The sequence below is a fragment of the Oncorhynchus kisutch genome, linkage group LG18 (genome assembly GCF_002021735.2).
Source record: "Oncorhynchus kisutch isolate 150728-3 linkage group LG18, Okis_V2, whole genome shotgun sequence".
Taxonomy (NCBI): domain Eukaryota; kingdom Metazoa; phylum Chordata; class Actinopteri; order Salmoniformes; family Salmonidae; genus Oncorhynchus; species Oncorhynchus kisutch.
The window spans coordinates 40,200,174-40,215,032 of record NC_034191.2 but is presented as its reverse complement, the minus strand read 5'-3'; the positions used below and the strand labels follow the sequence as shown (position 1 = coordinate 40,215,032).

At 41.6% G+C, this 14,859-nt stretch overlaps 1 protein-coding gene across 3 annotated transcripts; it reads right to left on the bottom strand.

Moving 5' to 3' along the window:
* Positions 1-7,234: 7,234 nt before the first annotated feature.
* LOC109908913 (phospholipase D3-like) lies at positions 7,235-14,153 on the bottom strand. 3 transcript variants are annotated; one of them, XM_020507698.2, is made up of 13 exons: positions 13,802-14,153; positions 12,420-12,525; positions 12,224-12,320; positions 12,086-12,136; positions 10,616-10,773; positions 10,261-10,441; positions 10,045-10,162; positions 9,771-9,898; positions 9,284-9,484; positions 8,972-9,111; positions 8,693-8,858; positions 8,487-8,586; positions 7,235-8,322 (listed from the first exon to the last, which is right to left on the bottom strand). In XM_020507698.2, exons 3-13 carry the CDS (start codon positions 12,248-12,250, stop codon positions 8,135-8,137), a joined length of 1,458 nt encoding a protein of 485 aa, XP_020363287.1. In that variant the 5' UTR covers positions 12,251-12,320; positions 12,420-12,525; positions 13,802-14,153; the 3' UTR covers positions 7,235-8,134. The 3 variants fall into 3 exon arrangements, with proteins under 3 accessions (XP_020363287.1, XP_020363289.1, XP_020363288.1); XM_020507700.2 differs by having other exon boundaries at positions 14,061-14,119; XM_020507699.2 differs by lacking the exon at positions 12,420-12,525.
* Positions 14,154-14,859: the final 706 nt, after the last annotated feature.

The following is a 14,859-nucleotide window of genomic DNA, read 5'->3' as shown; positions in this document are numbered from 1 at the left end:
TGCCTGCAATGACAACATGATCAGTCCGATGATGCTGTGACACACCGCCCCAGACCATGACGGACCTTCAACCTCCAAATCGATCCCGCTCCAGAGTACAGGCCTCGGTGTAACGCTCATTCCTTTGAGGGAATTCGACCATCACCCCTAGTTAGACAAAACCACGACTCGTCAGTGAAGATAACTTTTTGCCAGTCCTGTCTGGTCCAGCGACGGTGGGTTTGTGCCCATAGGCAACGTTGTTGCCGGTGATGTCTGGTGAGGACCTGCCTGACAACAGGCCTACAAGCCCTCAGTCCAGCATCTCGAAGCCTATTGCGGACAGTCTGAGCACTGATGGAGGGATTGTGCGTTCCTTGTGTAACTCGGGCAGTTGTTGTTGCCATCCTGTACCTGTCCTGCAGGTGTGATGTTTGGATGTACCGATCCTGTGCAGGTGTTGTTAAACGTGGTCTGCCACTGCGAGGACGATCAGCTGTCTGTTCTGTCACCCTGTAGCGCTGTCTTAGGCGTCTCACAGTACGACAGTGCAATTCATTGCCCTGGCCACATCTGCAGTCCTCATGCCTCCTTGCAGCATGCCTAAGGCACATTCACACAGATGAGCAGGGACCCTGGGCATCTTTCTTTTGGTGTTTTTCAGAGTCAGTAGAAAGGCCTCTTTAGTGTCCTAAGTTTTCAGAACTGTGACCTTAATTATCAACTGTCTGTAAGCTATTAGTGTCTTAATGATCGTTCCACAGGTGCATGTTCATTAATTGTTTATGTTTCATTGAACAAGCATGGGAAACAGTGTTTAAACCCTTTACAATGAAGATCTGTGAAGTTATTTAAATTTTTTACGAATTATCTTTGAGAGACAGGGTCCTGAAAAAGGGGCGTTTCTTTTTTTGCTGAGTTTATATTTATTTTATCCAGTCGTTTAAACGCTCCAAACAGCCCACTTGTCCTCATGGTCCTAAAGCACACCTAGTATCACATTCCAATTATAAAACTGGGGACATATCCCCCCGTCCCGAATGAAAATTGCGCCCCTGGCTGAAGCTCCTGGTTCAAATTTACCATGAATGCAGTCTCAGCAAACATTGCCATTAAATGTCAATCGAGCTAGCAATAATGATACTTCTATGATAAGATTGAATGTAGCCCTTGTCTATTATCCTTTTGTTTGGGGTCCTAAATGGTTCAAAGTGTGACAAATATTATACTCTGGTGTTCTGGGTATTGTTCAATAATCTTCAAAATATTATACTCTGGTGTTCTCGGTATTGTTCAATAATCTTCAAATATTAATGATCACAAATAATCTTATCAATTTTATTATTCTGGGCAGTGTTGGGGGAGCTACTCTGAAAATATAGTTTACCAAGCTACCAATTATTTCACACTGGAAGAAGTTAAGATCAGTGTTGGAAAAAGTATCCAATATCATCCTTGAGTAAAAGTAAAGATACCTTAATAGAAAATGACTCAAGAAAAAGTGAAAGTGACCCAGTAAAATACTACTTGTGTAAAAGTCAAAAAGTATTTCGTTTTAATTATACTAAAGTAGCAAAAGTGAATGTAATTGCTAAAATATAATAAAAGTGTAAATCATTTTTAGGTCCTTATATTAAGCACATTCCAGGGCACACTCCAACACTCAGAGATAATTTACAAACGAAGCATTTGTGTTTAGTGAGTCTGCCAGATCAGAGGTAGTAGGGATGACCAGGGATGCTCTCTTGATAAGTGTGTGAATTTGGACCATTTTCATATCCTGCTAAGCATTCAAAATGTAACGAGTACTTTTGGGTCTTAGGGAAAATGTATGGAGTAAAAAGTACATACATTTCTTCAGGAATGTACTGAAGTAAAAGTAAAAGTTGTAAAGTAAATAGTAAAGTAGTAAATAAATAGTAAAGTAAAGTACAGATACCCCAAAACACTACTTAAGTAGTACTTTATTAAAGTATTTTTACTTCAGTACTTTACACCACTGGTTAAGATACACTAAAGTTACCCTACCCTTAAGAAAAATATTGTTTAGTTAACAAAAGTTGCTTTGAAAAAGTTGTTCACTACATCCAAACTACTTTGTGAAATGTCATAGACTACATATTACAAGTCAGATCAATTTGGGGTCATATGTTAACAGAATGTGAACTTTAGCCTACACAAAAAACACAAAAACAAAACTGTCAACACAAACTGCCTACGCAAAAAAAGAGAGAATTAGGCAAGAAAGGAAATGATTGCCTACTTCACCTATATTATATTTTGTTTCTACAAGAAAGTAGTGTGTAGTTCCAGTAGTTAGATAAACTGCTACATGGCAAAAAAGCAAACACTCTAGATTTGAATTTAGTTCAACTACTACCTATTGCAAAATGTAGTTAAATTACTAGTTGAACTACATGTAGTTCACTATTCCCCAACACTGGTTCTGCGCATGTTTTGTCCACCAATGTTAGGCTACCCCAAAGTCACCTTAGAGGGTCATTACTGATACCTTTATAAGGAGTCTACAATGAAGTCAAGGCAAACCACACACATCCTATAATTTGCCTGTGTTAGACTCAAATGTATGTATAAATTCAACATTTTCATCAATCTATATGAAAGCCTATTATCGCGTTATGAAACTTTAATTACCAGTGGTTTGCATTGAGAACTGTGTGTGAGATCAAAAAGGATAGTGACAAACGTAGGCTACCAAATCACCAATAAAATATGAATTGTAACAGAAATACTTGTATTCTTACCTCATCTTTATGGTGGATGATTTAGACGCTCGAAATTCAATCTGTAAAAACTTTGGAAGCCTAACCCAGCATCATTAGATAACGGGACAATTGTCGTGGATAGAGCATGAGCTGCACAATTCTATAGCCTACCACCCACTCTTAAAAAAACAAAAACAATAAACGACTGCCATAATTAACTACAAACTGTAGGGCAAAATGTATTGTGTTTGATATAGGCCTATATACCGTCATTTTTACCCGGTCACAAACTAATTGGTGACATAACATATGCCCCTCCTTCGTCTGATGATGTGGAAAGGGTTGGATAGATGGAGGCCATGGATATCGGAATTATATTGTAGTCTCAAAGATTATGCATATAGACAAACATAGGCTACTTACTGTATGTAGGCATTCGCTAGGCCTTGTCATTTTTTCTGCAATAAAAACAGTGAACAAATGTATTTATTTATTTAGCCTATGTACTATTGTAATAATAACAACAATAATACAAAAATGTAATAATACTGTATTCATACATTTTTAATCATGTATCATCATCATCATAAACGCCTAATTTGTTGTCTTATCGGTATTAACCAACTAATATAATTGATGATGATTGAGGATGATGATGATTTTCACAAAAAATCAGTCAAGTGAAGGTATTGTAATTTATGCAAATAGTTTAATGCTGATGAAACTTTCAAAATATAATTCTTTGAATTGTTAGATCGCCCAGGTAACGTTCCATGGATTTAGAGCTATTGACAAAATGTTTATAATTTAAATTAAAATCACGACATTTTTTTCAGCATCATATCTTTTTTGCCCGTTTTCTTCGTAAAAAATCATAATAATAAACAATACGAATTTTGAATTAAGAATTTAAATAAATAAAATCCCCACAAAGAGAAGGAAGCAAGCTGAGAATGAGAGTTATCTATTCTGAAACTGAAGTCTACCACACTTTGGATATAGTGGGAAAGGGCATCTTCGGAAAAGTGTCAAAATGTTGGGGTGATGGAGAAGTAGTGGCGGTAAAAATTATGAAAATTGATATACACCGAAATAGAAAATGAATTAAAACGTATAGGTGCTCTTTCCCCGAATAATTTGAAGACAAGCCACATAGTTAAATTTCACGAGGCATGTCGAGACCAAACTAATTATTACATGTTTTTTTAACTATTGGAGAAGAACCTGTATCAGTTTCAGAAAGAGAATGGTTTGAAGTCAAAGGCGGTAAGCAACATCTGTACCATCACGTGTCAGATGATAAAAGTACTAGCAAAGCTGAAGGAACTCACCATCATTTATGCTGATTTGAAACCTGAAAATATAATGGTCGCCATCAATCAGCATAAAGTTGATTGATTTTGGTTCTGCAAGTATTTTCATTGAGGTGCATTTTGTTAAGGAGCCATACATCCAATCCAGGTAGAACCTGTTGCACCACAAGCTTTGTGATATCATGTATTTATGAATGTGATCATTAAAACAAATTCAGGGTGTCTGTGTGAACCCAAACGGACTACTTCCACAAACAATCATTTTGGGAAATAAACAAAACAACTTAAATTTGGTCTTACCCTGGTTTTGAAATAACTCACAGGTTCTATAGGTCTCCTGAAATCCTCCTCGGCCTTCCATTCTGTGAGAAAGTGGACATGTGGTCTCTGGGTTGTGTAATGTCAGAGTTGTTCCTTGGATGGCCTCTGTATCCCGGCTATTCATAGTTTGATCAAGTGACGTACATCTGCGAGACGCAAGCCCATCTGCTCAACATGGCCAGCAAGGTTCACAATTTCTTCAAGCTCACTGCCAACAGTCGAGGAGAGAATAAATGGCAGCACAAGCCCATCAAGAAGCGTCCCCCCCTCAGGCACAGAAGGCCGTACCCTGGGGAAGCAGCAGGGGTCGACGGATCGGAGGAAGTACATCCTCCGATCCGGTGCCTTCCAGGAGACTGAGCTAGACTGTACTCTCTGAGGCTCCACCAGCAGAGTGGACCCATGCTGTCCTATTTCAACAGGCTGTGTGAGAGCCAGCGCCTGAGGCAGTCAGCGGCCAGGTCGTCACAGTCCGATCTTACCCACCGGTTGAGCTACACCTCTGGGCCCCAGGTGGACAAAACAGGTGAGCCCAAAGGCTCCAGTCTCTTTTTTAGGGACTCTACCACCAAACAGGACCTTGCAGGGCCCAGGGAGCAGGCAGTGGCAAAGGAGGCAGCCTGTGATTATGGCCTGGAGGTTAGAGTATGTCATTTTGGAGATACAAAATCATGTTCAATAGAGATTAGGACCATAATATAAATATAAAATGCTGTGGGGATTACAATTCTGGAACAGTTTGTCATTTTGGTATCCCTCTCACACAGGAGATTCAGTTTCTCCATTTTGAACCTGAAGGCTACTCCTGTCATTGTGGCCAATGGTGGCTGGCATGGACCTCGGATCCAGAGGTGGCCTCCAAAGCTGAGGGCTTCCAACAGCTCCTCTTATCCAATGTGATCTCCTAAATACACAAATCAGACACTCTGCCAATGCAAAGCAGGCCTGAATATACAAGTAAACACACTTTTTAAAACAGTCCTCTGAGAATGTTGTCATAATGAGTTTCATATTGATTGACTGCACAATGGATAAATAAATGTATCATTTGCATTACTCATGCTAATGAAATAAAAGAGGGAGGATAGACTTGGTTATTCTAAACACTTGTCCATACAACTGCTAAAAATGAAATGATATTCAATTCAATTTATTAGGACATTGCCGCATAAAAGGAAGTAGTGTGTACAAAATGCAATCAATATCGTACAATATTAGTGCTTGCCAAATAATACGCAGCGCAGTGCTTTTAAACACTTATTTTGAGTTGCATTGACAACATTCTCCACTGCACTGCTCACACAAGACACGCTCCACGCAGTGCAAATTCCAGAAAAATACAAAGTTTTCTGGACTTTAATGCACACATATGAAATCAGTTACTGCACAATTCTATGGCAAACCTACTAGTTTGAAAGGAAGAAGGATTCAGAATGATTGAATATACAGTGCCTTGCGAAAGTATTCGGCCCCCTGAACTTTGCGACCTTTTGCCACATTTCAGGCTTCAAACATAAAGATATAAAACGGTATTTTTTTGTGAAGAATCAACAACAAGTGGGACACAATCATGAAGTGGAACGACATATTGGATATTTCAAACTTTTTTAACAAATCAAAAACTGAAAAATTGGGCGTGCAAAATTATTCAGCCCCTTTACTTTCAGTGCAGCAAACTCTCTCCAGAAGTTCAGTGAGGATCTCTGAATGATCCAATGTTGACCTAAATGACTAATGATGATAAATACAATCCACCTGTGTGTAATCAAGTCTCCGTATAAATGCACCTGCACTGTGATAGTCTCAGAGGTCCGTTAAAAGTGCAGAGAGCATCATGAAGAACAAGGAACACACCAGGCAGGTCCGAGATACTGTTGTGAAGAAGTTTAAAGCCGGATTTGGATACAAAAAGATTTCCCAAGCTTTAAACATCCCAAGGAGCACTGTGCAAGCGATAATATTGAAATGGAAGGAGTATCAGACCACTGCAAATCTACCAAGACCTGGCCGTCCCTCTAAACTTTCAGCTCATACAAGGAGAAGACTGATCAGAGATGCAGCCAAGAGGCCCATGATCACTCTGGATGAACTACAGAGATCTACAGCTGAGGTGGGAGACTCTGTCCATAGGACAACAATCAGTCGTATATTGCACAAATCTGGCCTTTATGGAAGAGTGGAAAGAAGAAAGCCATTTCTTAAAGATATCCATAAAAAGTGTAGTTTAAAGTTTGCCACAAGCGACCTGGGAGACACACCAAACATGTGGAAGAAGGTGCTCTGGTCAGATGAAACCAAAATGTAACTTTTTGGCAACAATGCAAAACGTTATGTTTGGCGTAAAAGCAACACAGCTCATCACCCTGAACACACCATCCCCACTGTCAAACATGGTGGTGGCAGCATCATGATTTGGGCCTGCTTTTCTTCAGCAGGGACAGGGAAGATGGTTACAATTGATGGGAAGATGGATGGAGCCAAATACAGGACCATTCTGGAAGAAAACCTGATGGAGTCTGCAAAAGACCTGAGACTGGGACAGAGATTTGTCGTCTAACAAGACGATGATCCAAAACATAAAGCAAAATCTACAATGGAATGGTTCAAAAATAAACATATCCAGGTGTTAGAATGGCCAAGTCAAAGTCCAGACCTGAATCCAATCGAGAATCTGTGGAAAGAACTGAAAACTGCTGTTCACAAATGCTCTCCATCCAACCTCACTGAGCTCGAGCTATTTTGCAAGGAGGAATGGGAAAAAATGTCAGTCTCTCGATGTGCAAAACTGATAGAGACATACCCCAAGCGACTTACAGCTGTAATCGCAGCAAAAGGTGGTGCTACAAAGTATTAACTTAAGGGGGCTGAATAATTTAGCACGCCCAATTTTTCATATTTTTTTTGTTTTTTTTGTTTTATCCAATAAATGTCGTTCCACTTCATGATTGTGTCCCACTTGTTGTTGATTCTTCACAAAAAAATACAGTTTTATATCTTTATGTTTGAAGCCTGAAATGTGGCAAAAGGTCGCAAAGTTCAAGGGGGCCGAATACTTTCGCAAGGCACTGTATATATATTTTTTTAACTAGTCTAGGCTACATAGAAAAACAAGGCACAACACACCAATCATACATGAAATATAATAAAAAAGGATCAAACCAGCATGCCTAGAAACATCAGTCCAAACATTCAATTTCCCTGAGATTCACTGGGATGTATTCCCAAAGAGTTACCCAAAGTTCATTAAAAACACACAGGCTTGTGTTTTGATCGTTGAGGTGATAAGACACACTGACGCTGCAGAGGGCAGCATAGTTTTACCCATCTTCTGGTACAGTACATATCTACTGCTACTCCTGCAATTATATTTAAAAAAAAAATTGTGCTGCAATTTAAGAAATCGTCCCAGACACTGCTGCTGATTAGAACTAGTGTACAGGGACAGAGAGAAGAAATGTGCATACTTGGCAACGAAAAAACTAATTGGGCTTCAATCCAGTTTCAACATGCTATAGTGGCCTGCTACATCCAATTCCTCCCCATGCTGGCTTGGAGGACACAGGCCCTGCAACAGTCTAGAGCGGCAGTTCCCAACTCCAGTCCTCAAGTACCTCCAACAGTACACATTTTTATTGTAGCCCCAGACAAGCACACCTGATTCAACTTGTCAACTATATATCAGGCCCTCAATGAGTTGAATCAGTCGTTTTTTTTTGACGGGGATACAACAAAAACGTGTGCTATTGGGGGTACTCGAGGAGTTGGGAACCACTGGTCTAGAGTGTAGTATTGTATCTAACACACCATTTTGAGGTCGGCGTGCTGGTGGATTGGGGTGCTGTAGGCGGAGTCCCAGTCCCTTTCGAACACGGCCTGTAGTTGTGCCTGGACCGTAGGCTCCACTGACTGGGCAGCCGTTTGGTTCACCACCAAAGCCGATCCAGCAGTGTTCACAAAATAGTCTCCAGACCAGTTAGAGGTACCTGGTGATCAATGGGAATCACAATAGAGTTGCATTTTGTAGTGCATGGGATCTGGTATGTGCAGAAATTCTGAGAAGTTACCTCTGGTTTTAACATGAGAAATTGTTGATTGGAATGATACAGAAGCATGACTGGTGCATATGCTATCTAGGAGAGAGAATTACCTATGTAGGCAACCTTGTCTGTCACCATGTACTTGTTGTGGTTGACTCTGGCAAAGGGGATTTCTTTCTGCTTTGGATTGGCTGGCACAATAAAGAGTTTCTGTAAAACAGTGAAGACTTTATTATCCAACAATTGCTCTTCTGGAGGAGCTTGACATACTAAGGATGATAAGTAAAGTGCATGAGTAGCGAGAGGTCCTACTCACCACCTGGACATCCAGCTTGGCCTTGGGTTCCTGCATTGAATCCAAGGCTTTCAGGAAGGGAATCATGACAGGCGAAGTGCTCGCCCAACAGCTGATGAGCAGGCGCACCTTCACCCGCTTCTCGTATGCCACACGTCTGATCTGAGTGTCAATTTCTGCCCAGTAACTGCAGTGGGCAACACACAGAAGGTTAGGCCTTGTGTGCTTTATTAATTATACACAGAATACATAAAAATCGCAAACTTTGGTGAGGTTAATACATTAAAATAGAAGGCTTACCGTTTGGGTTGTGAAAACTCCATGGTGGGCAAGTAGTTCATGACAGCGATGTAGACAAACTCCCGTGCGTCCTCCATCACACTGAGAATAGACTGCAGGTCTCTGGTTCTCCCGGCAGCACAGAAAGATGGTGGAGAGCTCTGAGGGTACAGCACAGTCAAATTAAGTATAGTAGTATGCTGAACATAGGACCAGAGAAAATTAATATGGAGAATTTCATAACCAGACTTCACAAACCGGTCCAATTTGTATTATATGATCCAATTATTGGATTACTTTCTCTGAAAATGTGCACCTTCAGTCAATTCTTACCGACAGATACACGCTGGAGGCTGTGCCGTTGAGTGGCAGCTGCAGGGGCGTGTCCTTATTGTAAGGAGTGTTGAAACTGCTGGGCCAAGGAGACGGGATGGGTGTGTCTTTTTGCCCAAGGTACCAGTAGGCCTCGAAGATCTTCTCCAGGTCTGCAGCCAAGCAGCTGCAGTTGTACACCACAGCCCCCAGCTCCTTCACCTAAACAGGACAGCAACAGAGGACAAGTTTCACAGATTAAACCAAAGCTACCTTCCCTCCACTTGATGTGCTAATTTTAGACAATACCCCGACACTACAAACTTGTGATATGTTTACACTAGAAAAGAACAAGGACATGTAATTACTTCCTCCAAAAACCACAAGCATAACTCTTCAAACGGTTTAAGGAACTCATTTTGAACAATGGATGTTTTTGTTTACAAATAAAAACAAAACAGAAATTATGGGGGTGAGGCGTGGTTGTGAGGGCACAGAGAAGACTCACCTGGGTAAGGGACCTCCAGTCCATGTTGGCACTGCCAATATAAATGTGCTTGTTGTCTACCACCCAGAACTTTGTGTGAAGTACTCCAGTGGTCAAATCCCGCATGTTCACGGCTCTTACATCAGCACCTGATAAAAATGAGCTACCATTATCACAACAAAAAAAGCAAACAGAATAATACTTCCTTACTGTAGGGAGCAGCTTGATTGGTGTCAATTTAACTTTTGCAAATTCAATGGAATTGAAAACATAAATGCAGTCAGAGAAACCTTACCAGAACTTTTTAAGAGATTGATGTCTTCCTGAGGTTGGGACTCTGTTGGTGTATTTACAGCGATGCGGACAGAGAGCTTCCGAGACACCTGAACTAGCCTATTCAGGACATCCTCACCCTATTGATAAAACATAACTGTTTAGACTAAAATAACCCACATCTACCCACAGGTTAGATCTGACATCGCATTGGCTGCCAATCACAGAACGCACTAACCTGATTCGCTGTTGGCTCGTGAGTGCCTGTATCTTTGTTGGTGAGCGTCCAATAAAAAGACGCAATGTCCACGCTACTGCGAGCCTCACTAATCAGGTTGAGCCAAGCCTGGTAGATGGATGGGTTGGTGACACTAGAGTTGAACTCTAACCCCTCTGGGATGCTCTCCAACAGAACGATTCTGGAATAGAAAAAGGAAGCGTCAGCGTTTTACTACAACCTTGAACAGTTAATGATAGGACCTGTTCTGCAAAACATGACCATGGTGGTTAAACACGCAACCACAAATGAGTTAAAGCTGCAGAATAATAGAGTATGAACAAGCAGAATAAGATGTTTACAGTGTCCCACTCACTTGCAGGGGTCGGTGCAGGTGGCAGCGAGAGGAAGTGGGAGCTTGAAGCCAGGCTTGTTTGGGGAGGAGTTAACCACGGGAAGCAGCAGGGTCTGGAGGAACAGGGCAGCCAATAGCAGAGTGGCCACTCCAGTGAGACCCAGCAGACACCTATAATACTACACACAGAGGTGGCTGGATCAGGAGCACAGTCATGTAGAGGTGACCCTGACCAAAGAGGAATGAGATAACGGTTATGGAACAGAGGTTGTATATAATCCCCATGAGTCCTGTGAGAATCTGTTTGGGTAAAGGACTATTTTGCCTCTGTAATTCAGTGGTTGTTGTTTTCAGTAGTCCATAGGAGACACATTCACACAACAAATTGCATTTCAAAACAATGCCCGAGTAGATATTTAGCGTTGAATGTCTTGATCAGTCCTGATGTTCCCAATTGCCAGTTTGAGTCAATTCCTACAACTCCCAAGATTCCCCTCTCTCTAACTGGCTGGTGTGTGGTTTGAACTTGGTCCAACACGTAGGTGTTAAAAGTGCTTCAACCTCAAATATAAAGACAGGAGAGATTATATCACAAAAAAAAATAATGTTCCTCGAGTTGTCGGAGTTTAGAGTGAAGAAAAGTAGCTAACAGCCATGCTCTGTGCCCTCTCAAGTCTCGTCATTAAGCAGCCCAAGCAGAGCCATTACTATGGCTACTCACAGACACACGCAGAGCCAAGATAAGCAGAGCGCATGCAGAGCGAGCAGGGTGCAGGTGACACACAGAGAGGAATAGCTAATGGAGGAAGCTATTTGGGATTTTGGGCAAAAGCAATCTGGTCTGGGTAGGGCCTGAATGTCACTGGCATGGGTAGGGCTCAGGCAGGGCTCTAGAAAACATTGGTCCCAGAAGATCACTTGAATTACGCGCCCAATGTCAGTTGAACAGTGCAAGAGGTGAAGTTAGCCAGTGTAACCGATGTGAAACGGCTAGCTAGTTAGCGGTGGTGGGCGCTAATAGCGTTTCAATCGGTGACGTCACTGGCTCTGAGACCTTGAAGTAGTTGTTCCCGTTGCTCTGCAAGGGCCGCAGCTTTTGTGGCGCGATGGGTAACGATACTTTGTGGGTGTCAGTTGTTGATGTGTGCAGAGGGTCCCTGGTTCGGGGCGAGGAGAGGGACGGAAGCTATACTGTTACACCAGCGCGTGCTGCTTTCTGACAATCACTGGCACAGAAGAGCAGGGCGGAAGTGCAAAGTCTCGCATGCAACTTTTTGATAGCTATGATGCAACCATATGCTAAATGATGATATTTCCAGACTGCATGCATGGTGGATTGACTAGAAATACACGTGAAAATTGATTTAGGGTTTTGCCCTTTGACTCACATCCTTGGCCATTGACTAAAGTGTGTGTCTGACTGTAGGTTTGAATCATATTTTGACACCATTTTCATTAGGTTACTTGGTAAATATCATTAACGTTTGATACCATCTGTCCTTTCCTGCAGGACTCTTCTCTCCTGGACTCCACATCACACATCTGCACCAGAAGAAGATAATAACCAGTTAGAAAACGTAGACAAAATTCTACCAAAACGTACGACAACAGTACTGACAAAAACCTCACCTTCTCGTATGGAATATCAGAAATCATTGTTACAGAGTATTCTCTTTGGACAAAGATCTTCAGGATTCTGATCAGAAAATGCAGCTCAGAAAAGGCTCTAAACGAAACAGAAGAAAATGACATCAAATCATATAAGACCAAGCTATATTTTTACATTTGAGTCATTTAGCAGACTCTCTTATCCAGAGCAACTTACAGCAGGAATTAGGGATAAGTGCCTTTCTGTTTGACGTTGAAGTGACAGGAACCATGTTGAGCTGTATCTCTATGGTGCCTGATGAGTGACCTTACTCACTGTGCCCCTGTAATCACAATGAATGGTGGAGTACAGTACTCTGTCAGTAATGTTATTCCAGCCACGACACACCATTGTCTCCACACTGCCTTTGCCCCTCCAATTCTATGGGAGAGTGTCAAGACCTATTCACAATAGGAAAGTTCTGGTTGTCATTAACAATATAGAAGAAGAATGACTGATGTCAAAGCTACAGGCCAGGAGTATTTGCAGGCAGGTGTTCACGATAATGCACAGGCCTATATGGTGCACACCATAGATATAATTTGACAAACAGTAGGAGAGATCCTTCAGAGCACATTTTATGGCTCAACGTTTAATTTGTAGAAGGTATTTCACATACTCATGACTCCAATAGGAAAATATGCATTTTCTGGACAAAATGTTCCAGAAAAGCAGAAGCATTTTAGATATGCTGAAACATCCGTTTCTGAGGAGAAGTTAAATTAGCTGTCTCCGGGCTGCAAGTCACGTCTCAACTGAGGGCAGGGCTCTAGCGACTATGAATACGCTGTCAAGCTACATAAACTTAAAAAGGCAGAACATGAACAGAATCACGTTGACCATTTTGGTTAACACAGAACAATAACAAGTGCTTGTAGTCTAACAAATGACATAGTGTTGGTGCTAAATGCAACAGGGAGCCTCGCACAAAAATGTCTGTTGTGGTTGGCCTTGTCTGTTTCTCTCTTCGTACGAATCTAAATTTGCAGGGAAATACGAGGAAGAATGCTTATGGGGTGAGTCAGCGTTAGAGAAAATACTGTTTCTTTCAAGCTTCACCCTTGAAATGGTTCTTCAACTACACCATGTCATCATCTTCAACTACCATGTCATTAGGAAAGATAAGATTACTTTTGGATTTTGACCCATTGTAATTGGCAATAAGTCATGGACAAACACAGTTATGCGTTGTTCCCACATCCATGGTATAGTGAAATAAAAACTGATAAAACATATCGTTTCAGATGTTATGTTTATGTTCCTCTTTCTCCCTTGCCAGTAAATTGGAGTGCCGTACCACGAATAAATTGCCTATGCACATTGAAAAGTGATCTGGGTGGAATACCCAGTGTAGACCTGTGCCATTTGTCTGTTTTTATTTGCTGAACTGGCCATTCAAGTAGATATCATATTGCATGAGTATTGTACCCGTTGATAATGAATATACCTTCATAAAAAACTTACAGCGATAACATTGTTTCGATGTTTGGAAACGTGCCTAGATTATCAAAGGCTATATAAGCGAGTAAAACAACAACAAAGGGCCCTCATATCCATACCTGAAATCATGTGGCCAGTCCGTGGGAAATCGTTCATGGAGTAAAGTATCGTTAATGTTATTTACCGGTTACATGTGGATAAACAAAATGCAATGCCAGAATGAGAAACGACCAGAGCAAATAGGCTACATCGTCTCGAGCTTGTGGTCATGTGAACAAGTCTAAACAACCAATGAAAATCCAACCCAACGTCATATGTGAGGCATCGCAGTCTGAAACTAGTTCCCCTACATACTGATCTTGACAAGAACAAAACTACCGTGGAGGTTATCTTCGGCCCGGTTCAGCCAATCCGGTAAATGTGGCGGAGTGGTTAAAATAATCTGTCTTCTTGTTAACGCCAAAAGCGGATGTCGCGTCACAGGCTCTTTTTCCACTTCCCCCGAAAACCAGAAGATCCCGTCGTCGGGGACTCTGCAGGCTAGGCAGAGGCTACATCCATAGAGACACATAGATGACTCATCTGTGGCATTATAGTGTCTGTGACAGGATGGCCAGCGCCATTGAGGCAATCTCCATTTGGAAGTAGTACATTTTATCCTTCACGATTAGCTGATCCCTTCTGATGACCCAGTTGGACATGATACCAACAGGGTCACCAGGAGGGATCAGCCAATGAAGTTGGAAGTCCCACCTAGTTGACTACTTTAAAATGGTGGAAGACCTCAATGGCGCTGCCCCCATGCTAACATAGCTTTTTGACCACTGGGGGCCTCTATCCTACTCTATGGCTACATCACACCAAAAGCTCCTCACTGCACTCGCGGTGTACTTTGAAAACCGAATGAGGGCGCTGTAAGATCAGAGCAAATCCTATTGGGTTTATTATTGGCAGTGCCATAGAAACCTGTTGTTTACAGACAGACATTATTGGATTATCTGTCAAAAGAAGAGCAGCAATAAGATTAGGCTAACCCTTGACTGTGGAATAGTGAATTCTATCAGGTCTAATAGTCTAAATATAGGCCTACTTATTTATCATGGCCATGTAGCCTATGCTTATGATACACCTATAACTTTTGCTAAATGTATTTACACATTTTCAACATATGTTCTAC

Excerpts from the sequence above, each read along its gene's own strand:
- LOC109908913 (XM_020507698.2), bottom strand. The coding sequence starts at position 12,250 with ATGATTTCTGATATTCCATACGAGAAG. Across the intron at positions 10,163-10,260 it reads ACGAGCCAACAGCGAATCAG|GGTGAGGATGTCCTGAATAG; the intron begins GTTAGTGCGTTC and ends TTTTATCAATAG. Across the intron at positions 9,485-9,770 it reads ACTGGAGGTCCCTTACCCAG|GTGAAGGAGCTGGGGGCTGT; the intron begins GTGAGTCTTCTC and ends TGTCCTGTTTAG.